The sequence below is a fragment of the Chrysemys picta genome, chromosome 1 (assembly GCF_011386835.1).
Source record: "Chrysemys picta bellii isolate R12L10 chromosome 1, ASM1138683v2, whole genome shotgun sequence".
NCBI lineage: Eukaryota > Metazoa > Chordata > Testudines > Emydidae > Chrysemys > Chrysemys picta.
The window spans coordinates 330,009,908-330,035,767 of record NC_088791.1 but is presented as its reverse complement, the minus strand read 5'-3'; the positions used below and the strand labels follow the sequence as shown (position 1 = coordinate 330,035,767).

The 25,860-nt window shown below is 43.5% G+C and overlaps 1 protein-coding gene across 2 annotated transcripts in view; it reads left to right on the top strand.

Annotated features, from left to right (window-relative positions):
* Positions 1-658: 658 nt before the first annotated feature.
* The window catches only part of LOC122172105 (uncharacterized), a 160,530-nt gene continuing 135,328 nt past the window's right edge, over positions 659-25,860 (top strand). For both annotated transcript variants that reach the window (XM_065581672.1, XM_065581671.1), the window contains exons 1-2: positions 659-763; positions 5,512-5,698. In XM_065581672.1, coding sequence (XP_065437744.1) covers positions 738-763; positions 5,512-5,698 — 213 coding nt within the window. In that variant the 5' untranslated portion in view covers positions 659-737. The remainder of the gene's footprint in view (positions 764-5,511; positions 5,699-25,860) is intronic.

Here is a 25,860-nt window from a genome sequence, read left to right as displayed (position 1 = left end):
CATGTCTGATCCCCGGATGGTAATTCCTAAATGCCCCAAAGCATCTCACCCCACATAGATTATTCCTGTTTCTTGCAGGAATAATCTATGCACAAAGCAGCATGCATGGAGCCATGGCCACCCAGAAGATGGATGCACAGACAATGATGCTTTTAGTAATTCTTGTCTTTGGACAAGGGGAATCTGCAGATGAACAAAATAGGCATATCTTTCTCTGGGTGAATTACTACTTTTCAAATTTGGCTTTAAGTGTATTATCAGTAATTATTATTGTTAGCTGTGATACGGATTGGGTCAGGCTTCTATTCCACAGTAATGAAGAGGTTAAAAACTATTTGAAAATAATCCATGCTATGCAATATTTGCTTTGCTGCCTGTCTGTTTGGAATTGACAAAGAAAGAAGTGTAACAGCATACGAGTATGAAAGCTATATGTTATTTCCTAGTAAACACAGACATAGCAACACCACAACACTACAAATTGGTTTCCTAATAGTAAATAAACCATTCTCTCCCTTTGTCAGTCAGCAGTGGAATCTGATACTCCCTGCACTCAAACTCTGATAATATTGTTTATTACGCACCCTCTAGAGGTTGTTACCATGCTGATCTAACAGATATTAACATCAAGTTATCAACTTGGTAAATAGCTTTGAGATGCTTTATTGCTGCTCACTGGTATTCTGTTTTACTTATGTAGTAACACCAGCCAATTTTAGTGCCAGAAGAAGTAAGTCATGGAAGGTTTCTCCCCTGAAAGCAGGTATGTTGTATTTTCTTCTGGGTTTGTTATGAAAAGGAATTCAGTGGCTGGGCACAATGAGAGCTCTGGAATCTAAGGGCCAGCTATTCAGCTTTTAAAAATATTTTTTGGAAGTCCATGCCCTAAACAGTTTACAGTCTAACTTGGGCAACTTGGATACTTTGGGAAGATGCAGGACAACAGTTCCATTACACGAAGGCTTGGAGACATAGTCGGTTTGGAGTTCAATAAAGGAAAGTTTGGAGAAAGAAGTAGGTTTTTAGGGAAGATTGCACTGTTTGCTGCCTGTGATAGATCTGTTCTGTGGAAGGGCCAGATCCTCAGCTAGTATAAGACTACATAAGCTCCATTGACTTCAATGGAGCTATGACAATTTAAACCAGTGGAATCCCTGGCCCTTAGATTCCAAAGCTATCACTGACCCCAGCCACTGAATTTCTTTTCATATTTACATAAATTGACAGGATTATATAAATAATAATACTGCATGTGGACAAATTCAGATGTTGGGTTAACTGCATTTGAATCTGTATAAATAATGTTTAGTCATAAGCTGCTAACTAAAAAAATCCCAGTATTTTTATAAGGGAGAATTGTATGTACATGCCAATAGATGGCAGTCCATCTACATTTCCTTTTCCTGCTTCAGATGGGAACCGAAAGAAAAAAAAAATAGAAAAGAGAGAGAGAGAGACAGACAGAAGAAAGGCAGAAAGCATTTTTTCTCAAATGATTTTTTTCCTTTTATGTGTCAGAGTTTGAAAGCTAAGTGTTCAAAAGCCCTGGAAATGAGAATTTATCTAAAAACTAGTCTACTGCATGCAACCACAGCACAAATTACCCCATGCTGTCCTGTCAGATTTAATCTGCCTGAATCATTTTTGTAAGGGATGATAGGGGATTTGGTTACCATGCTAGCTAGTAAACTGAGATTAGCAATGTGCTCAGTGATACTGTTTGTTTAATCTGCGAATTAGGTTCTTGACTGACTGGTGCATTGTGAATCCTGAGCAGATATCAGAAGGGTAAAAAAATAAATAAATAAAAAGTCATCACATTAACAAATTAGTTGATTCATGTAAAATAGTCCTGATTTGCAAGGTTTGGGATCTGCTTCTGCTATAGTGTGCACCAGTGTAAGTCAGGAGTGACTCCAGTGAAATCGCACCAGTGTAACACTAGTACAAGAGGCAGCAGAATCAGATCCGTTGTGTCCTGCTTGATTACAGTTCAGGGCCTGCAAGACAGCTTAGGGAGCTAAAAGTATTTTTTTCATTGAATGGCTTAAGCTTTGCTCAGCATCTCAGGTTGCTGAAATTGTTTTACTTTCTTTACCACACCAGGATGTTTCACACACACACACACACACACACACACACACACACACACACACACACACACACACACACACACACACACACACAGCCAATGGACATAGAAAACTGTACATTAAAAGAACCGGTAAGAGAACCAGTAAAATGCCACCAGGGCTAAATGGCAAAGCTAAATGGTTAAAAGCAAAGAGGCATCCTTTAAAAATTGGAAGTCAAATCCTAGTGGAAAGGAACCTTAGCTCTGGCAAGTCAAGTGTAAAGTAGAATCAGGAAGGCCAAAAGAGAATTTGAAGAGCAACTAGCCGAAGACACAAAAATTAATGGCAATTTTTTTAAGTACATCAGAAGCAGAAATTCTGGCAAAAAAATCAGTGGGGTCACTGAACGATTGAGGTGCTAAAGCAGCACACAAGGAAGACAAGGCCCCGGCAGAGAAGCTAAGTGAATTCTTTGCATTGGTCTTAACTGCAGAGGATGTGAAGGAGATTCCCACACTGAGACATTCTTTTTAGGTAACAAATCTAAGGAACTGTCCCAGACTGAGGGGGGACAGTAGAGGTATTTTTGGAACAAATTGATTAATTAAATAGTAATAATAAGTCCCCAGGACCAGATGGTATTCACACAAGAGTTCTGAAGGAACTTAAATATGAAATTGCAGAACTACTAACTGTGATATGTAACCCATCACTTAAATCAGCCTCTGTATCACATGACTGGAGGATAGTAAATGTAACATCGATTTTTTAAAAAGGCTCCAGAGTCAATCCTGGCAATTACAGGCCAGTAAGCCTAACTTCAGTACCAGGCAAACTGGTTGAAATGATAGTATAAAGAATAGAATTATCAGGCACAACGATGAACATGATTTGTTAAGGAAGAGTCAACACAGCTTTTGTAAAGGGTAATCAAGGCTCACCAATCTATTAGAATTCTTTGAGGGTGTCAACAAGCATGTGGACAAGGGTGTTCCAGCTGATATAGTGTACTTGGACTTTCAGATACCTATGAAGAGGATCTCACACCAAAGACTCTTAAGCAAATCAAGCAGTCATGGGATAAGAGGGAAGGTCCTCTCATGGGTCAGTAACTGGTTAAAAGATTGGAAACAAAGGGTAGGAATAAATGGAAAGTGGACTATAGCTGGGTCCCTCAAGGATCTGTACTTGGACCTGTGCTGTTCAATATATTCATTAATAATCTGGAAAAAGTGATAAACAGTGAGGTGGCCAAATTTCCAGATGATACTAAATTATTCAAAATAGTTGAATCCAAAGCAGACTGAGAAGAGTTACAAAGGAATCTCAGAAGACTGTTACTGGGCAGGAAAATGGCAGATGAAATTCAATGTTGACCAATGCAAAGTAATGCACATTAGAGATCATAAGCCCACTGTATATACAAAATGATGGGGTGTAAATTAGCTGTTACCACTCCGGAAAGAGATATTGAAGCCATTGTTGATAGTTCTCTGAAAACATCTGCTCAATGTGCAGGAGTGGTGAAAAAAGCTAACAGAATGTTAGGAACCATTAGGAAAGGGATAAATAATAAAACAGAAAATATCAAATGCCACTATAGAAATCCATGATACACCCATATCTTGAATACTGCATGCAGTTCTGGTTGCCCCATCTCTAAAAACATATATTAGAATTGTAAAAGGTACAGAGAAGAGTCATGAAAATGATTAGGGGGTAAGGAACAGCTTCTATTTGAGGACAAATTCTAAAAACAGGGACTATTCAGCTTAGAAGAGAGACCACTCAGGGGGGATATGATAAAGGACTATGGAATCGTGAATGTTGTGGAGAAATTGAATAAGGAAGTGTTATTTACCCCTTCACATAGCACAAGAACTATGGGTCACCCAGTGAATATAATAAACAAACAAAAGAAAGTACTTCTTCACCCAGTGCAGAGTCAACCTGCAGAACTTGTTGCCAGAGGATGTTGTGAAGGCCAAAAGTATAACTGGGATCAAAAAAGAATTAGATAAATTCATAGAGGATAAGTCCATCAATGACTATTATGCAAGATGGTCAGGAGTGCAACCCCATGCAAAATTGTGACCCTAATCCTCCAGTTGCCAGAAGCTGAGACTGAACAACAGGACGGATCACTCAATAAATCTCCCTGTTCTGTTCATTCCCTCTGAAGAATCTGGCACTGGCCACTGTCGGAAGACAGGATACTGGGCTAGATGGACCATTGGTCTGACCCAGTATGTCCATTCCTCTGTTCCCAAAAGGAGCTTCGTACATTTCCACTGAATTTGCTAAATTACAAAACAAAATGACACACTCAAATTGAAGCTGCTGTTCTGCCCAGCGGGGAGTGAGACAAAACCATCAAATGCATTTCTGTTGGGAATGCATATTTATTTCAACCCCAAATCATCAGGTCCCAGTGTAATTCACATGGGGCCAAATATTGGTCCCAAACAAAAAGAGCTGTGCAACCTTTACTCGTGTTGCGGAGCACCTATGTGTAGGGTGACCAGATGTCCTGATTTTATAGGGACAGTCCCGATTTTTGGGTCTTTTTCTTATATAGGCTCCTATTACTCCCAACCCCCTGTCGTGATTTTTCACACTTGCTGTGAACACACTTGTAGTGTTTCACACTACCTACGTAAGACACCAGTAGGACGACCCATGTGAGTAAGAGTTGCATAATGGAGCCCAAAGCTTGAGTAAAAGCACTTTGTGTGGAGGGATCTGTTTGGGTATAGGGGTAGAAACCCCCCCGCCAATCAGAAGGTATATCACAGAGAACCTATTCATGCTGTCCTCAGTTCTTAGTATCAGCCTTGGGCTATAGGAGTGTCAAGGCCTGCTGCACACTGCCATATGAAGGGCTATCATTCAGTGGATTGGTGCTATTAGCAGACCCACTGGCTACACACCTGGCACTCCCTGGTTCGCCCACAATCCCCTTCCCTTCAATGCACCTTCAGAGCACAGAGCTCCACTGCACAACACAGAGGGTCTGCAACACCCCCCTGTATGGCCTGATTCCCTTGTGCCATGTTTCCAGGCCTATTAAGGAGGTGTCTATTGTTTAGTCCTGTGCCATCCAACTTGCCCAGGCTGTTCAAAAAGAAATCATGATCTTAAATACAATACACTGGTTTCCATTGAATTTTTAGCATCCTGTAATTTATTCTGTCCTTCCTTTCAACTAGCAACTGAAATATACCAAGCCTGTAAATAGGCTTTAATCTACAGCAATTGTTAACTAGAGAATGCAGGTAGTGTAGAAAATAAATTGCATCTGCTAGAAGGTCCCAGCATGAAAGCAGATTTCTTATGTGATCACCCCCCCCCCTCTAAAATAGCACATAAAATATAAGACACTGTTATCTGTTTTAAGTTGCAATCAGCTTTATGTTTTTCTTTGGGCTGCTCTTAGATGTCTGATGAATAAAACAGAGTCTGGAAATGACAGAGCTGATACTGACAAGGAATGCAATGGCAAGAACTCGGAAAGAACAGAAAGCACAAAGCAAGAGATGTTTCTTCCGCAATTCCCTGTTCTACAGGCTTCTGAGTGTGAACACGTTAGACTACCTGGGAATCAAATGAATGGCAGCCACCAGGTACAGAATACAGTGTCAAGTGTTTTGCATTGTTCTTTACCTTCCCAAGATGTGAGCTTTTAAGGGTACTTTATTTCAATACAGATACTTTTATAGGTTCTTTTGTGTCATTAATTAGATGTTCCTTTTGCAATGAGATAGGTCAGTTATATCCAAGAGTGACAGGGAGGGAGAGAGAATCCACTTCTCATTTTATAAAGTCTTTCCCTTTAAAGAAGTGGCAGTTTGGGTCTTGGGAAGAGCAAGAGAGAGAAACAAGAACCTGTAGCTTTAGGAGATGAATCCCTATAATCCAAAGCCAATTCCAAGTGACCTACTGAAGGGTTTCTGTTTAAGCCCTGATGCCTGCCAGTACCTCTCATCTTTGACCTGAAGGGATTGATTGCCAGTTTCTGGAGCATTAATAAATTTGCTGAGCTTCTTTGCCGCTAAACTGTGGGCATGAACTGTTCCCTGCCTAGAAGAACTGAGAAGAAATCATTGAGCTTGTTTTCATTGCTTCACCTTAGTTGCTGATCCAGAGGTTTTATGCCATCTCTGAAATTAATGGCACCACAGCCTATGAACATTGCATTTTTATTTATTTATTCTTGAAATAAACTGGTGGGGAAATGAGAAACCAGACTGAAAATATGTTCCTGCTTTTAAAGATGTAGTTCACAATGCAGTTAATGCTGTAAATATTAAAACTGGCACTGCATCCGTGCCTTCCCAAGTCAGCTCCCCAGTAATCCTGTAGCACTGTGCTCAGAATGGAAAGGCTACAGGTTTATTAATGGCATACAATTATCCAAATACGCCAGAATTAATCAGGCATCTTACATCAGACTAATGGGCATAAAATTAATAAGGTGTTTTGCATTCTCTTTGATAAATATTGGTGCAGGAATTCAGTGCTCAAACATGGGATGAGCGGGACAACGGGCCTGATCCAAATACCACTGAAGCCAGTGGGAGTCTTTTCATTAGCTTCAGTGAGCTTTTGATCTAGCCCTAATATTGTACGTATTGCGTGAAAGAGAGAAGCACTGTGGTGGTCTAGTGGATAGGACACTGGACTGGGAGTTAGGAAACCTGGTTCGATTACACTGCTCTACAGCCAAAATGCTTCTGAAATAAATGTAGTCAAACTTTACTAATTCTGGGTCACTGAGAACGAAAATGATGCTTACAATTGTTGATTGGCTTTAATTTTCAAGATATGCTATTGGGTCAGTATATACAACCCTTGCCTTGGGAATGGCGGAGGATAAGTGAGTTATAAAGGGAAGGGATCTCAATTTAAACCAGAAATGACTAAAATACATCTTTGACTGGATCTATGAATAAATCTATGACTGGGTTTGGACAGTACTTGCTTTTTAGGCAAAACGATGAATGATGCAATCTGAAGCTGGTATTGCATCATACATGATAGGAATTGCATCATGTTATTCCTAGAAGTCATGGATGATGCAATCATAACGAGGCTTACATCACTCTGCTGAACAAATTGCCCTATATCAGCTCTAGAAATCATACAGTGTCATGCTCTCTTATTTGTCAGTGTTTGATTTTGCAAAGGGACACATTTCTGTTTAGCCAAAGTGAGCAGAGATGCCTCGTACTTGTGTGAACAGTACAGATAACTCCTGCTATGTTTGTGGTGAAGTGACTTTTGCAGCACAAAAGCGCAGTATAACCACTAAGGTTAAGAAAGCCTATCACCTTTATTTTGGCTGCAAAATTGGAGATCAGGACAAGAGGTGGGCCCCACACATATGCTGCAACACTTGTGCAACAAATCTTCGTCAAAAGAAGAACAGGAGTACTTGTGGCACCTTAGAGACTAACAAATTTATTAGAGCATAAGCTTTCGTGGACTACAGCCCACTTCTTCGGATGCATATAGAATGGAACATATATTGAGGAGATATATATACACACATACAGAGAGCATAAACAGGTGGGAGTTGTCTTACCAACTCTGAGAGGCCAATTAATTAAGAGGAAAAAAACTTTTGAAGTGATAATCAAGCTAGCCCAGTACAGACAGTTTGATAAGAAGTGTGAGAATACTTACAAGGGGAGATAGATTCAATGTTTGTAATGGCTCAGCCATTCCCAGTCCTTATTCAAACCGGAGTTGATTGTGTCTAGTTTGCATATCAATTCTAGCTCAGCAGTCTCTCGTTGGAGTCTGTTTTTGAAGTTTTTCTGTTGTAATATAGCCACCCGCAGGTCTGTCACTGAATGACCAGACAGGTTAAAGTGTTCTCCCACTGTGGTTGAACAGGAAAAAGAGATCTATGCCTTTTGCAGTGCCAATGATTTGGAGAGAGCCAACAGATCATACCAGCAATTGTTACTTCTGCATGATGCCTCCAGTTGGGAAAGATGTGTCAAAGAAGAAAAAGTGGGCTGTGCATTATCCAAACATTCCATCAGCTATACGCCCAGTATCCCACGGAGAAGGACTGCCGGTTCCTGATGCACCAGAATCATTCTCACTTGAGTCAGACGAGGAAGAGGATGAAACTTCTGGTCCTGAACTATCAATGTCACAGGACCCACATTTTCTCCCATCCTCCTCCTCTGAACCACACCTCATAACACAAGGTGAACTGAATGACCTTGTCAGGGATTTGGAACTACCCAAGAATAAGGCAGAGCTGTTGGGCTCCAGACTACAGCAGTGGAATCTCCTGGCAGGTGATGTTAGGGTTTCCATGTTCCGTGACCGTCAAAAGGATCTTGTCCCATTCTTCTTCATGGAATGTGATCTTGTAGCCTGCAACAACATCGATGGTGTGATGGCAGCCCTCAACATCATTCACGATCCAGATTAGTGGAGACTGTTCATTGATTCATCGAAGACGAGTTTTAAAGCTGTTTTACTGCATAATGGCAATGTTTTGCCATCAATTCCAGTTGGTCATGCAGTCCATATGAAGGAAACCTATGACAACATGAAACAACTTTTGAGGTGCATAAACTATGACCAGCATCAGTGGCAGCTTTGTGGCGATTTGAAGGTTGTTGCTCTCTTGCTTGGTCTGCAGACTGGATACACAAAGTACTGCTGTTTTCTCTGCGAATGGGATAATCGTGCAAGAGATTCCCACTACATCAAGAAAGATTGGCCACTCCGACAGTCATTGGAGCCTGGGAGGAAAAGTGTTCAGCATCCACCACTTGTTGAATCCAGGAAGATTTTGTTACCACCCTTACACATCAAGCTGGGTCTGATGAAGAACTTTGTCAAGGCCATTGACAAAACACAAGCAGCTTTCAAGTACCTCCGTGGAAAATTTCCAAGGTTAAGTGAAGCTAAGATAAAGGAAGGTGTCTTTGTTGGTCCTCAGATTCGTGAACTTCTTCGAGATGTTGCATTTGACCATGCACTGCGTGGCAAGGAAAAGACGACATGGAAAGCCTTCCAGTTAGTGGCAATAAATTTTCTCGGAAACAACAAGGCAGACAACTACAGGTTGTTGGTGGAAAACCTCCTCAAGGCATACAAAAGCCTTGGTTGCAACATGTCACTAAAGATACATTTTTTGCACTCTCATCTAGATTTTTTTCCACCGAACTGTGGACCAGTGAGCGGCGAGCAATTTCACCAGGACATTGCAACAATGGAGAAATGCTATCAGGGCAAATGGAGCCCATCAATGCTTGCAGACTATTGCTGGACAGTGACAAGAGATGCTCCATTTAATGAATACAAGAGACAAGCCAAGAAGCGCTGAGTAGACACTGAATAGAACTAAACTACTGTATGTACATAATAGTTTTTTGCCTTTTGTTTCATAATAAATTTTATTTATATAACCCTTTTGCTGATTTTTAAAGTGTTACATAAACAGAACAGGTGAAATATTATCATGTAAAGCAACCATAAACACATGAAAAGACCTAGGTTTACAATTTATGATTAAAACTCTACTATCTACACAATATTCATAGATATAACATGTAAAAACTTAAATATCTTAGAAACAGTAGCCAATCAGTTGTTTTAATTGTCATATTTGAATTCAGCACATCAAAATACATAATAAATAGCACATTTTATCTCTGAAGCAGACGACTTCTCAAAAATTGTAGACCAGTGTTATTGAACTGCTGTGTGGCCTTGGCCTCAGTTTCCCTTCCTAATCTCAGTCTTGTCTAGTTAGATTGTAAACTGTTGAAGGCAGGTACTGTCTCTCACTATGTGTTTCTATGGTGCCTAGCATAATGGAGCCCTGACCTTGCTTGGAGCCTTTAGACACAACAGTGTAATGCAAAGAAGGTGAGCTAGCTATAGGAAGGCAAAGCACTATGCAAACTTTCCCCTTCTTTTGCCCTGACCTACTATGGACCTTTGACATCCCTACTATTTCAATCCTAGGCCCTTTCTGAGCAGGACTGTCAAACTGGGGCAAATGACTATCTATTACTTGCACCGCACACAAAGAGTTTTAAAAACCATACAAAAAGGCCCTTTCATGCGACATTAAGTTTACAATATGAAAGGCTTAAAGTTCTCGGTGCAATGCTAACTCGGCCACATTGCCTGTCCTGTTTCTTTATGGGTGCCCAGGTACATTTAACATAAACATTCCAGTATAAGCTTTCTTCTCACAAAGAAAAGCTGGAGTGGAAGATGCAGCACACAGGACATGCAGTCCAGGTAATGTTACTCCACTGTTACTTTTTTACTGCCCACATTGTGAGAGTTTGATAGACATCATCATCATCTTGGCCCATATCAGTCTGGCAATTGCAGCTACAGTCCTGAGTTCCAGATAAAAAGCTTAAGATGTCCTGGAATCACTATTGCATAGGTAGGAGGCATTTGCATGCTCCTCCTCTAGCTTTGCAGGGCGTGCCCAGCAGGGCTCACAAGGAAACCTACAGGAGTTACACTTATATATTCCAAAAAGAGAGGGGCCTGCCTCCCCCAACATTTTAACAACAGAGGAATGGAACTGCCCCAGTATCACATGAGCCACTATCCAATGCACACTACATCTGCCACCGACAGGTGACAACAACATGATAGGTCCCACTAGGGGATCGAGCGCCTACATTCAGGTTAAGTGATAACTTGATTACAATCTGTAAGTACCTGCATGGGGAACAAATATTTGGTGATGGGTGTCAGGCTGTCTGGAGTGGCTCATGAATGTGGGTGCCAGCCTCAGGGCAGAGTGATACAAACCCCAAACTGGTTGTGTGTTCTATAATTAGATTCCACCAACCAAGTATCTAGAGTGAACTCCTCAAACACTACAGTGACCTTGCCATGGCGTCACCGACAGTCCCCTTAGGCACTCCGGCCTATCTGGCCATCCAGCCAAGCCTGCCTTTGTGATAGAATTGTACTTTAGATCTCTCACCAAAGACAACACTTGTAGCCAATTCTGTAATAAACAACTAAAGATTTATTAACTAGGAAAAATAAATTAGAGCGTTATTTACAAGGTTAAAGCAGGTAAATATGCTCTCACAAATGAGTTACAGTCTTAGGTTTCAAAAGGTACTAGGAACTGCTGTAATGTGCAAGCTCTATCTGTCCTTTTATGGCTAATCCAAGTTAAGCAGCTTCGGGATCCCTTGCTTAAGATTAGAAATATTGCCTTCTCCAAATTCAAAGCAGCACAGTGCTACAGTGCCTTCTGGTCAGGGATTTTTATTCCCTTCACCCAGAGTTCAAACTGTGATGGGATGAGGGTCTGTGCACATCCCCTCTTTTTTGGGGGGGAGCAATCAACAAAGTTTTTTGTCCACTGACATTCCACAATATTTCATCTAGTGTCTATAGGCCTTCTTTTGTTGGGCAGGAAATGACGTCTCTTGTAGTAAAGTAGTATTTCACACTTGGTAATGCTTCTCTCCTGATTGGTGGTGGTGAGTTTCCATTTGCATCGCAAACACTTTTATAGTTGCAAAGCAAACACTTAACATGGGATACTGATATTGTAAGTGAGATTAATGCATGTAGCAACTCTCAAGCACTTCATAAAATCCAAACACTAAACACCTTCTTATAAACTTAACAGCTGTTTTAACAACACGAACACACAGGTGAGCCAGACTGGTTTCCAGCTATGCATTCATCAGCGTTCGGTGAGGCCTAGGGGCCTTGGCATGAGCTGGCACCAGGTCTGTCACCATCCCAATGAATTCTTCTATCTAGCAGAGAAAGGTATAACACAATCCAATGGCTGGGAGTTGAAGTTAGACAAATTCAGACTGGAAATAAGGCGCATATTTTTAGGTAAGGATAATTAACCATTGGAACAATTTACCCAGGACATAGTGGATTCTCCATCACTGACAATTTTCAAATCAAGACTAGATGTTTTTCTAAAAGACATGCTCTAGGAATTATTTGGGGACGTTCTACAGCCTGTGCTATATAGGAGATCAGACTAGATGACCACAGTGATCCCTTCTGGGCTTAGAATCTACGAATCCCCAACAGGGACTGGGTTTTGGTGCCTGTGAACAGCATGGGAATAGGGCAGGAATGGAGCATATTCATATTGTTTTCCTGCTTAACTGAATCTGGGACCACAGACTTAATGCCTCAATAGCTATTCTATGACATTCAGGATTGTTTCGGTATTTTCATAGCTTAACAGACCCTTCTGATTTCTTTTATTTGTCATTTTAACTATGAATTTCCTGGGTTTATAATAGTACTCAGTTTGGGGATAATTACAACATCCTTTTAAAATCTTTTACCCATAAACTACTGATGGGTACTCTCAATTTTAACTCCCTTTTAGTGTAAGCTTTTTGTCTTGGTGATTATATTACACTATCTATCTATCTATCTATCTATCTATCTATCTATCTATCTATCTATCTATCTATCTATCTATCTATTTAATGTATTTGTGTGTGTGTGTGTGAGCACGCACACACATATGCAATGGATGCCTCTGGCAGGGTTTTCTGTGGGGATGTGATGCAAGTCCCTAGAGTATTTGCTCCCTCTATCCCCTTGTGGCTCATGTCCATGGTTTGGCAGTAGTGCCTAGTGGCTCAGAGTCTATGGGTAGGCAGTGGCACCTAGTGGTGCAAGTCCACAATTGGCAAAAGCATCTAGTGACTCAACTCTGTGGGTTGGCGGTAAGGGAATCCAGCCCTCCCACTCCATTAGGTTCCAACCCAGAGCCTTGGGCCTGGCAGGTTAGGTGTGCAGCTTGGGCAAGGGTATCACCAACCCTGCTGCCTGGGTTACTTCCTACTGCACCTTCTGCCTCTCCAGAAGCCCAGTGCTACAAAAGAGTTTGATGCCAGTGAACCATTGTTACAGGTAGTATTGACTTGAGAAATCTCTATTATTATGGATCAGTAAAACTCATTTGGATCTGAAAGCTCAGGTTAAAAGTTGTTGAGTTCTTGCTCTTAGTGAGACAGTGAAAAAAGGAACAGAGTGGGAGAAGAGAACAGTTTTAATGAATGACACCAAATATAGGGTATCCATTTGCGGCAGCCTAATTTTGCTGGTGGAGGGCAAGAGGTGAATGAGTCCCACCCCAATGCAACACATGTATCGGAGACTTCCTTTCAGCTAGGAAAATACACTTTTTTAAGGAATCACCCTTGAAAAAGTTGAGAGCAGTTCACAAATGAAAACTAGTTTTTGCAAACTCTTCAAACCTAAAAAATAGCTCAAGGGTTTTGTGAACCTGCAAACTCCACCAGCTTGACCCATCCCAGAAGTTTTATTTGCAGGATTTTCCATCCCGTTTTCAGATCTCTGGATACAAACAGCTACTCAAACCCTGAGTTGAGCCATTAAGTGGTCAACAAGAATCTAAAAAGGGAGATACAGGTGAGCAGAATGGCCAATCCACATGATTGGGGATTGCACAAATGCATTAGAGTTTCTCCGCTGAGTGTTGTTCCAAAATAAGCACTTGTGAGTTTAAACTGATTTGTCAGTTGTCATACCCAGAGACAAGTCAGTGAATGATTTCATTGATCTGCAGTTCTACCCAGAGCCTTATGGTTCTGTGGGCCAAGCAATCGAGGCTGCTAGGTCACGAGTGCGTATTCTAATGGAGGATGCCGGCATGATTGGTTTTTATTGTTACCAGTGCCCATAAAAAGTGTGGGTTTTTTTTGCTAAGTTTTAAGTTAATTTTTATTCTCTCTATTTTTAGGTTTTTCTGGGATGCACATGGCCAGTCTCTGAGCACCTCCCTGTATTAAAGGGTATATCCACAAAATGCTTGGGAGGGAGAGAAGTAGTAGTATCTCTACTTTATAGATGGGGAGCAGAGACACAAAAAGATCTCGGGCCTGATTTTTCCAAAAATGCTGAGCACTTCCAGCTCAAGTCTGTGGGAGCTATGGGGTGAAGAGCATCTCTGAAAATCAGGTCCTAAAGGCCTTGTGCAGGGTCATGCAGGAAGGCTGTGGAAGAGCTGGGAGCAGAACCTAGATCTCCTGTGGCCCACATCTTAACCAAGGACCATCCATTATACTGTAAGGCACATACATATCTTAAGTTTGCCTGGGCAACCTGTATTTGCCCCCTTTCTGTATATCATTATGATACGGTCCTTAATAACATAATCACATACTATTTTTTGTGTGGGCACAGACACTTCTGCCCATCCCCCCCAGCTTGGACCCCTTGTGCCCCAACCACTTCAACCTGTCCCTGTGTGTTCCCCAGCCCAGCTCCTTGTCCCAGTATAATTCTCCTCATGTAGCCAGTCCCAGTGTTCACCCCTGAAGCTTCTTGTCCCAGTCCCCAGAGACGTTCCATTCACAGGATGGACCAGTGCAACCGCCCCAAGACCCGCATTTTGGGGGGGGGGTGTGCTTTGGGAAGAGGGGTCCAGGGCAGCCTGGGAGGTTAGCGGGGGGCCTGGCATTGGCAGCAGCGACCGACCTGGCCCCAGCCCAACCACTCCGCTAGCTCCCGGGATCTCTTGGGGAATGGGGCGGAAGCCAGAAAGAGGTGGGGTGAGAGCTTGGGGGAAGAGGTGGAGTGGGGGGCAGGAAGGGGGAGCGGAGCAGGGGCGGTAAGAGGTGGGGCTGGGACTTGGGGGAAGGGGTGGAGTGGGGACGGGGCCTGGACCAGAATTGGGGGAGGGTTGTCCCGGGCTCCGCACCCCCCTAAGGACAGCTCTGCCAGTCCCAGTCACCTTGCCTAGTCATTTCCAGTTCTCCTCCACTTCTCCTGCTCCTTGTCCCCAGTCTCCTTGCCCAGCCAATCCCTGTTCTCCCCTCCTTGTCGGATCTGTCTCTTTCCTCCCCCAACCTCCAGTGATGACCTCCTCTCTCCCCCACCCAGCTCACATTGTCCATCCACACTTGCTGCCAATCCCAGTTTTTCTCCTTGGGCTCCTTGTCCAATCTCAGTGTCTCTTCTCCTCCTGCCAGCTCCCTTATCTCTTTTCCCTGCTAGTCCCTGTTCTCTTCCCTACACATCCCAGTTCCTCATCAAATCTGTCTCGTTCTCCCCCCATCTCCTTTCCCCCTAGACCCAGTCTCCTTGCACAGCTAGTACCAGTTTCCCTGGCTCCTCAGTTTATCTCAATCTCCCCACCCCACTAGCTTCCAGTCCCTCTCCCATTTTTCTCCCTGGTTCCTATTGCCAGTTTCCGCCCCTTGGCTCCCAGTCCCAGTCTGCTTGCCCAGCCGAACCCAGTTTCCCCTCGTTCTCAGATCCAGTCTCCTTGTCCAACGAGTCACAGTCTCTCCCTGACTCTCAGTTCCAGTCTCTGCTCCTTGGGTCCCTATCTCCCCACTATCCCATCTCCAAGTCCCATTTTCCCTCTCACTGTCCTTCCCCACCAGCCTCCCCTCCTCCACCCAGGCTGCTTGTCCCAATCTATTCCCCCCCCATCCCATTCTTCTCCCCTTCCCAGTCCAGTTCTTGTCCCCTCAGCAGTCAAATCAGGCAGATTCTTCTTCCACCCTGTCTGTGCCCAGAAGGAGGGTCATTGTGAGAACAAGAGCAACAGCTTCCCTGTTCTCAATTCCAGTGCCTGGCCCCACTCCAGCCCACAGCAGCCCAAAGGTGCAATTTCAGGGCAAGTCCTGCTCAGCCCCAGGCTAGGGGATGCCCAGTGCAGATGAAATCTTTGGGGAATGTAGCTGTGACGCTTTAGCAAGTCTGTAAACATGTACAGACACCAATTTTTCAAAAGTTTGAACAAATTTGATTAGATTTGTATTGGAATGGCAAAAGTCAGATCCCTGACACAAGGGCCACTTCCCTGCCAAATTTCTAGTCTCTGCTCCAGGGGAGGTGGAGTGTTAAAGAATTTCAGAGAAAAGGTTACCAGAATTTTTTAGCATGGGCAAAATAATGTATTTTTCCTAGCCTCATTCTTGGACATGTCTAAACCATTGTGGCTGAAATTTTCCAAAAATAATTTAGCCCGAGGCAGACACACAGCATGGGAAATTTCATTTCAAAGGGTTAAACAACTGAAAAGAAGATCTTATAATGGGAAATGCCAGGCAACCTTAATAGAATAAAATACATGCCCTAAATGGTACCTCTTATTTCTCAGTTTGTGATGGCTCTGTGTAGATTTGCCAATGGCTCGCTGTTCAGATATGATACTGGTGTAGTTCCAGTCCTCCATTATTGATATGTTTTCTCCCTCCCTCCCAACTTACCGCTTGGGTTTGCTTATGAGCTGTGCTGATATCTCCCTGCTAAGCCAGGGGAGGCTCATGTGCATACAGTCCTATGTGCGATAGTGATTCAAGGCCACAAACTTGCACCTTACGTTTTCTGGAAGGAAATCAGCTTCAATTGCCATAGCAACCAAAGCCACCCTATTCCAGGGAAGTATCCAGTGGAGACTGGAAAAGGTCACCAGAGAACTTCTGAATGTATCAGAAGCCAGGGACATTTTCCTAAAGTGAGAGGGAGCGGAGTTAAAGGCTGGGGAGAGACAGCATTCTAGTGAGACAGAAGCTCTGGAGAAAATGGAGGGCTCAGCCAGAGCTCTTTTTATTGGGGGGAGGGATAGCTCAGTGGTTTGAGCATTGGCCTCCTAAACCCAGGGTTGTGAGCTCAATCCTTGAGGGGGCCACTTAGGCATCTTGGGCAAAATCAGTACTTGGTTCTGCTAGAGAAAGCAGCGGGCTGGACTTGATGACCTTTCAAGGTCCCTTCTAGTTCTAGGAGATACAATATCTCCATTATATTTATCCTAAAGAAACCCCAGCGTGACACTCTATGCCTCAAAGCAGCACTCTGGATCCCCCATATTCATCATTTATATATGGTTGTGATATTTCACACAAAGCATGCCGTGTACTATATCATATGAAAGGTCATGATCTGATGAAACTTGTTGTTCTGCCCAAATCTGTGTCTCATTGGTGCGTATGAAGTGATGAGATTTTGCTGTATAGTTGTTACTGAAATATGCTGTAAATTTGCGAGTGACAGTACAAAGGATCCCCGCCCAGGAGGGTGTTCAATGACCCTTAATCAGCAGGGGAGTTGCAATATAGGGATTTACAATTCAAAGACCATGCCCAAGCACCTCACAATGGAGACTGCTCAACTCCATGACTCTGTTGCACAAGACCACACCAGGGGGATTGCCCAGCTCAGTGACTCAGCAAAGCCCACCAGGGTGTATCTGGGCTAGTGTCTTCTAGGCACATGGACTAAGGATATAAAATAGGACACTGTGGTATCATGTTTTTGCCTTTCTCTTTCCCCACCTACGCTGGAAGTGACAAGAATGCTGAGGAGATGAAAACTTCATCTGAGAAGACGGGTCCAGGTTTAAGAGGGAAACCTGAGTATTATGAACTGTAACATCCAGTGGGGTGATAAAATTGCTGATCTAAATACTGCCTAGTGTAATAAGGTTTAAGATTTAGATTGTGCATTTATCTTTTATTTTCTTTGGTAACTATCTCTGACCTTTTATGCCTACCACTTATCATCACTTAAAATCCCTCTTTCTGTAGTTAATAAATCTGTTTTATACTTTACTTAAAATAGTGTATTTAGCTTGAAGTGCTTGGGAAATCTCAGCTCAGTTGACAAGGCTGGTGCATGTCTCTCCACATTGAGGGAGGGGCAGACCAGGTAATAAACTTATACTGATCAGGCTTCTGACCAGGGCAAAATGGTATAGTCCAGGGGTGCAAGGCTGAGGAGGTGGGGGGAATTGGCTGGAGCGTCTCTGTTAGTTCATGAGTGGCTGGGAGATCAGTTGAGTGTGTCCCTGCCAGTGGATGTCTGTGTAAGTGCAGTACCTGCCAGAGGTTTGCAGCTTGTCACAGCATCACAGTGTGAGAGGGAACCCAGGCTGGTGGGACAGAGGGCTTAGCGGTCACATAGTTCAGATTGCACTCCAGGGATCCCGTCACACCCAGTCCTTGCTGCTGACCCCAGGGATAGCTGTCAGATTAAGCAGCCCTTATCAGATCTTCCCACCTCAGCAGCACCAGGATTCCTATACCCTGCCAGAGGGACGGGAAGTGAGAGTTGATCTGGATAATCACCTCTCATGATTTACAATAGGCTCCACAGCTTCCCCATCTGGTTCCCAGGGGAATCACCACCCTATCGCTGCTTTGAACCTCCCTCCACCTCCCCTTCTAATGGCAGGAGTGGGCTCCCCTGTCTCCAAGCTGGCCAGCATATATGCACTTAAAAAGGAGGAGTTTTCTGTTGTTTTTGGCCACTGAGAATTCAGCATTCTTAGCTAGCTCATACAGCGTAACCCACACAGTTGGATGGACCACAGAGAGGTTTATAAGTCTGCTAGTGCCTCCAAGCTAATAGACTTGGTCCTTTAGTTCAAACAAGTAGAGGTTTATGTTTTTAGATCCAGACGTAACCCCCTGTGATGGGGTATACAACCCCCACACTAGGGAACAGAGAGTTAAGGAGCAGCTCTGAGCCCAAGAGGCTCTGCCCAGCCACGTCTGCTGGGCATGCTAGCAATGGAGGTGGAGCATAAAAAGGGTGCAGCACAGCACAGCTCGCTCGGGGGAGGCTAGTGCAAGGGACCAGACCTGCACTGGTAGGGTCGGCCTGGGTAAAGCAGAAGTCCCACACTGCCTGGAGCAGACCTTGATACAGAGCTGCAGGTTGCTGCTGGAGAGACAGCAGAGCCTGCTGGAAGGGAGGAAGAACCTCAGGAACTCTTTCAGTTGAGTGCACGCTGCCAGTCAATAGCTAGGCTTTTCTCACATTTGCCACCTGTCTGAAGAACCACGTGTGAGAGAAATGCTGAGAGCCAGTAGCTGACCCAGCATGCTTATCACTTAAACATTAATTAGCTCCACCAGGAAAGGCCTGGTGGAGGAGGACAGTACTTAATTGCCTAAGCAGATGGGGGGAGGGGGCAGTGATGAGCTAAGGAGCTAATTATCCCACCACCTGGGGAGCTAGTTAAAAGCACAAGAAGGAAGTGCAAAGGAAAGAGGAGGGGTTGGTAGAGTCCATAGGAAGGGAGGTTTCTGACTGGTGAGATTGCTCCCTCCTTTTTTTGGAGAAAAGACTGAGGGTTAAAGGACAGTGTAGTTAGAAGTGCTGCCTGGGGATTGTGACATTAATAAGACTCACAGAGATATTGATAGGCAAGAGGTGTCAAAAACTGTTTGTGAAGGACCCCGGGGTGGGAGAGGAGCCTGCCCTGTCACATCGACCAATGGTGTGTGTTTACTGCTGCAGCGTAGGAATGGCCACATCTGAGTCTGTATGTCACCCACACTGGCATTTGGTAAATTGACAGTACAAACATCCTTACTCCAGCTTCATTGGAAAGGACTGGAAAAGTCCCTTCCAAGTTATCTGCTGAAATGGCAACAGACTGTATGAAGTCGTCATTTCTAATAATAGATTAACACAGTGTATCCACCTTATCCAGTTTCCTAACTCGATACTCAGCTAGTCACAATCTAAATTGTTCTTCACATATACACCAGGTGTTCTCCCATAATTGGCATATGTATTCTAAACTGCCTACACAGTACATACTTAAATGGAACCCAGTAAAAGCTCTGTGCATTTCTCTCCAGTAAGGCCCCATAAAATGCAGAATGCAGATGTCAAACTAAATTGCTTTCACCACTTGAAACTCTCTCCCCTCAGACAAGTTTCTTACTTGTTTCTTTAATGTCCTTTCACTTTACTTTCTTGGCACCCAGGCAAAAAAGAAAATTTGCCTATTCATTCCCTCCTCCGGTTTCTTCCCTCCCCTTCCATCCCCTCCCCCAGTTATAGTGAAAGACAGATGTGCATCAAGGGATGAACTGGGCACAGCAGTGCCTCAGTTCCTCTCAGAACACCTCTCAGAGCTCTGTTCCCTCTGCCTTCAAGCATGCTACTGTATCTCCCACCTTAGAAAAACCTCCCATCTATCTTAGGTATTTATATGGTACCCACTGCTGTAGTGTCTGAGCATCTCACAATCTTTAATATATTTATCCTCAAAACACCCCTATGATATAGGGAAATGCTATTGCCCCACTTAACAAGTGGGAAAATGAGGCACAGAGCTTCAAAAGTATTTAGATGCCTAACGATATCCATTGAGAAGCCTGGCCTAAGAGATTTGGCCAGGAAGTCTGTAGCTGGACAGGGTATTGAACCCGGGATTCTTAAATGCCAGGTTAATAGTCTAATCACTGGACCATCCTTCCCCCTACTTGATAGAGCTATCATGTTCTGCCACAACTTACTTTCTAAGGCCATCCTAGATTCTCTGTGGTATGGTTTCCTTCCTTCCTTCCTCCCTTCATGGCACCAGAACAGCTGTCACCAAGGGAGGGACAAGGTAGAGAAGCAAGTGGTGGGCACAGAAGAGGCCTAGATGATAAGTGGCCGATACAATTGCTTGGCTATAAAGACCAAGGCAAGGCAAGATGCTTACAGCATTCTGGGTCGCCTGGGCCAACCCACTTCTACTATGAGTAATAATCTCACTGGGCCCAGGTTGAAGTTACTGTTCGAAAACATTCAGATGTATGACTTGTGATGTTTATTAGGGTGATGAAAAGAATTTACCAGGGCACTGCTGGCTCATCCAACGGGAGACTTGTTTTTCACTTGATGCAGAAAAACTGCTGGTTGCAAACCTGGTTGGTGTACAATCTATGGATCTTCTCTATGCCTTTGATTTGCGTATGTAAGCGCTACCTTGGTTAATTAGGTCACAATAGTGAAATCCCTTGTGGACTTCATAGAGATCTCAGTCCATCCTGAATTTTCCTACCAGAATTTTTTGAGACCCTGAGATTCCTACAAATATGGTAGTCCTACAATCTAGCTGCCATAGGTAATCAGCCATTCTGCTTTGGAGAGTTCTCTTACTGCATAGAAGTCAACAGCTGCATGTGGGAATGTGAATCCCTTAATAAGTGGCTGGGTAAACCATATCCTACAAGCCTGGACAGAGTTTGCAGTTGACTATACGCATTAGAGGCTATGCTATTTTGCTGTAATTTTTGCTTGGGGTCGGGGGTTTTGGGGAGGGGATGTGGAGGGCTGGGATTTGAGGAGCAGTTATTTACGCTATCATGAAAAAGTTGTGTACAAGAACATAAGCATGGTCCAATGAAGAGAGTGCCGGACAGGGACCCGGGGAGCCTGAGTTGTGTTGCTTGTTTTGCCACTGATCTTCTCTGTGACCTTGTGTCACAGATCCACAGGTTCGGTGCTCTTGAACAGTTCCTGGGAGGGAGTCCTTCAGTGTGCCAGCCCCCTTAGGGTCACACTGTAAAGGTAAGCCAGTTGGCTTCACCACCTCCTTGGACCAAATTTTGGAGCCTGTGGCACCTCTGCTTCATGCTGTGAGATCCCTTCAGTGAGTCCACCTGAATTGGACACCTGAGATAGACTTGTATCCCCAAAGGGAGCAATGCACTCCACCTTCATAGGGTGGCCATATTTTCTGAAAGGGAAAACAAGACACTGCACAGGCCCGGTCTGAGGCCCCCTGTTCCTTCCCCTCCGCCCCCTCAAAAGGCCCACCCCAGCCCTCCCTGCCTATGCTTGGGGCTCACCCAAGGCGCCTCTCTCCCCATCACCCCCGTGTATGGGGCCAGCCCGAACCCCTGCCCACGTGGGGCCAGCCTTAGGCCCCCTTCTGCTCCCTACATGCAGAACAGGCCAAACTGTTTCCGTGGAATGCCCCAAGATCCCCTGCTGCCTGCCTGCGCGTGGCTGGCCCAACGCAAGCCATTCTCCTGAGCCCTCCCTCCCACACAGGGCTGGTATTGCTGTTAACCCCCACCCCCCCCATCCTCCGGGCAGGTTCCTCTGTGCCCCACTAGAGTTCGCACCCCACTTTTTTGGCAAAACTGTGCATTTGTCCCGTTTGCTCTTGCCAACTGATTATGACTTGTGATGTAATTATCAGTTGGCAAGAGCAAATGGGACAAATGTCCAGTTTTGCCAAAAAAAGTTGGGACAGCCAGGACAGGGTTTAAAAAAGGGACGGTCCCAGCCAAAATGGGACGTATGGTCACCCTACACCTTCAGCATCTGCACAGATTCTCAGCCAGTGTTGTAAAAGCAGTCAGGTTTATTTGATGTCTGGAACACAGAGTAGAAAGTACTTGGTTAAGAACATATAAATGGCCGTACTGGGTCAGACCAAAGGTCCATCTAGCCCAGTATTCTGTCTTCTGACAGTGGCCAATGCCAGATGCCCCAGAGGGAATGAACAGAACAGGTAATCATCAAGTGATCCAACACCTGTTGCCCATTCCCAGCTTCTAGCAAACAGAGGCTAGGGGACACCATCCCTGCCCATCCTGGCTAATTGATGGACCTAGCCTCCATTAATTTCTCTAGCTCTTTTTTGAACCCTGGTATGGTCTTGGCTTTCACAACATCCTCTGGCAAGGAGTTCCACAGACTGACTGTGTGTTGTGTGAAAAACGACTTCCTTTTGTTTGTTTTAAACCTGCTGCCTATTAATTTCATTTGGTGACCCCTAGTTCTTGTGTTATGAGAAGGCGTAAATAACACTTTCTTGTTTACTCTCTCCACACCAATAATGATTGTATAGACCTCTATCATATCCTCCCCATTAGTCATCTCTTTTCCAAGCTGAAAAGTCCCAGTTTTATTAATCTCTCCTCATACGGAAGCCATTCCATACTCATAATCATTTTTGTTGCCCTTTTCTGAAACTTTTCCAATTCCAATATATCTTTTTTGAGATGAGGCAACCACATCTGCACGCAGTATTCAAGAAGTGGGCATACCATGGATTTATATATAGGCAATATGATATTTTCTATCTTATTATCTATCCCTTTCAGAGAACTATTCACAATGACTCCAAGATCTCTGCGTCTGACGAAGTGGGTATTCACCCATGAAAGCTTATGCTCCAATACATCTGTTAGTCTTAAAGGTGCCACAGGACTCTCTGTTGCTTTTGACTACTTAGTATTTTTGTTATTATTCATGTTGTGTCATTTCCGCTCTGTGATTGGGTGACAATTTTTTAAAAGAAAAGAATAAGGAAGAACAAACCTGTGGTTTCAATTTTCAGATCTACAATCATTTGTGCTATGATTTGTGAAACATTTGGAATTCACAAACATTTTGAAGATATGTTTGAGAATAACAAATGAAATGTCCCCATTAGAGTTGAGTGGAAAATCATAGTTTCCATCTCACAGGAAATTCCAGTATTTCAACTTTTGTTTTTATTCCAAATCACACAAAAAGTCAAAATATCAAAATTTTTCACAGTAGGAAGAGTTCAGAAAAATTTTGATTTAGAAATGTCAAAACATTTCATTCGGATACTTTTTCGATCAAAATTAAATATCGCAATATTTCCAAATCAAAACATTTCATTTCAGTGTGTTGAATTGAATCGGAAATGTTTTGTTTTGAGTCAATTTGACATTAAATTGCATCTCCCCCATAGTGCCTCATGGGAGTTGTAGTTTGGGTGCCTCTTGTCCCCATTCTTCCCTACGGACTGGGCTCTCTAGCTAAAATACATCTCCTAGGATGCACCACATGACTCAGTCAGAGGAGAGACTAAAGTGCATGATGTGAGACACCATCTGAGCTCCTTGGCAAAACTATAAGAGAGAATAAGGGATGATGTACCCAAACTACAACCCTCATAAGGCTCTTTAGGCAAATGTAGTTTAATGTCAAATTGACTCAAAACAAAATATTTTTGTTTAGTTTAGGCAAACCAAAATGTTTCAATTTGGGTCTAACTGACTTGATACAAAATATGTTGTTTCAATCTTCCTGTAAAAAAAAAATCAGCAAAATGGAAATTTTCCTGTGGAAACTGTATTTTCAACTGAAAAATAATTTTGACAGAAAATTCCTGACCATAAATCCTAGTAAACAAAAAAGTGAAAAAACGTGGCTGAACAAAAAGACACTTCAGAATTCGCAAATTAAAAAAAAACATACACATCTTTTTTTCTCCCTATTTGTTCAGCACAGGTTGTCTCATTATAGGTAAAAAGCAAGTATACAAATTGATCAGACTATCAATTCACATATGCCTTAACAAATATTACAAAAGCGATGTTTGGGCTGCTTCTAAGCCAGCAGGTGCAGAATAATGAAAGATGATTGTGTCTCTATACTATGATAAGAATGTGACTGGAGTGCCACTATCTGTGAGAGACATATTTATTTGTGCCAGAAGAGCCCCTTATTTATAGTTAAATATGTTTTTTTTTTTGGTCTCTTCATATAACCCTCCTAAAACAGGTTACAAAATGTATTAAATCACCCCAGAAAAATGCAATCACTTCTTCCCACAATTAAGAGATTGATTAAGCTGTTTGTGTCTCCATTACATAAAAAGCTCAATTTGCTCACATTCCCTGTCATCAGGTCACATTATGATATGCACATTTCAAATGTCTCCCTTGGTCACCTCCAAGAGCTGAGACCAGCTTGTTTTTTTACCAGTAAAAATGTCTCATATAAAATCTCATTAGCCCAACAATTACCTTTGACACCTTGGATAAGCCTAGTCTCGGTATCATAATAATTATGAATTCACACCAAGTCCCTTTTCAGTTCGGAGAGGGCATGGTTTTGAAAGGCGTTTTAAATCCAGACCACCAATTATTAAAATCATGTATATTTTTGCAGCAGATACAATTCACAATAGAAAAACTGGATACCACCTGCTATAGAATTTTATTGTGTTTATCCATTATTATACTGGCCCTATGCATCACACGCATGCTGTGAATCCAGTCATGGCACCATTGTTAGTTAATTCAGCTCTGGCTGTTAGGCCACTACTTGGCAGGCAAAACAATTACTGACAAGGGCAAGTATCCCTCTGCAAAGGAAAGGAAAACAGGATGGAAAATTATGTAAGAGTGACTTCCGGCCTTAGCAGAGCTCCCACTGGAATGACTATAATAATCAATTATCATTAATCAGCATTAATTATGATTAATAAGACAATAATTTATAGCACCCCACATTTACACTTAAGCCTTGATTCTGCAATCTACTTCTTCTACATACCTTTGTTAGGGTTGCCAACTTTCTATTTTCAGAAAACCAAACACCCCTGCCCCGTCCTGGCCCCGAGGCCACGTCCTTGCCCTGCCACTTCTCCAAAGCCCCTTCCCTGCTCACTCCATCTCCCCTCCCTCCGTCACTTGCTCTCCCCTACTCTCGCTCACTCGCTCATTTTCACAGGGCTGGGGCAGGGGGTTGCGATACGGGAGGGATGAGGGCTCTGGCTGGGAGTACGGATGTGACAGGTTACCCCAGGGGTGCCACCTGGAACAGGGGTTCCATTGAGCCCTCTGACCCACCAGTCTGGGCTCCCTCTCACACAGTGCTGCTGTGACAAGCTTCAGACCCACTCCCGGTCTTACACTTCCATCAGCATACACTCAGGTAGGGACACACCCAGCTGCAGTTACATGCTGGGTCTCTGACCAGCCACTGCATGTGAACCAACAATAGAGAGGCTACAGCCAAAATAACCCCCCAGCTTCCCAGTCTAGGACCCCAGAGCAGTACTGGCCAGCGTTGGTCCAAACCCCAACCAGTATGAATTTATTATCCAGTTCGCCTCCCCCTCAATGTGGAGAGGAATATGCAACAACCCCTCTGAGCTAAGATTCCGAAGTGCTGCACTCCAACTCAATGGTTTGATAAAGCAAAAACAAGTTTATTAACTACAAAAGATAGATTTTAAGTGATC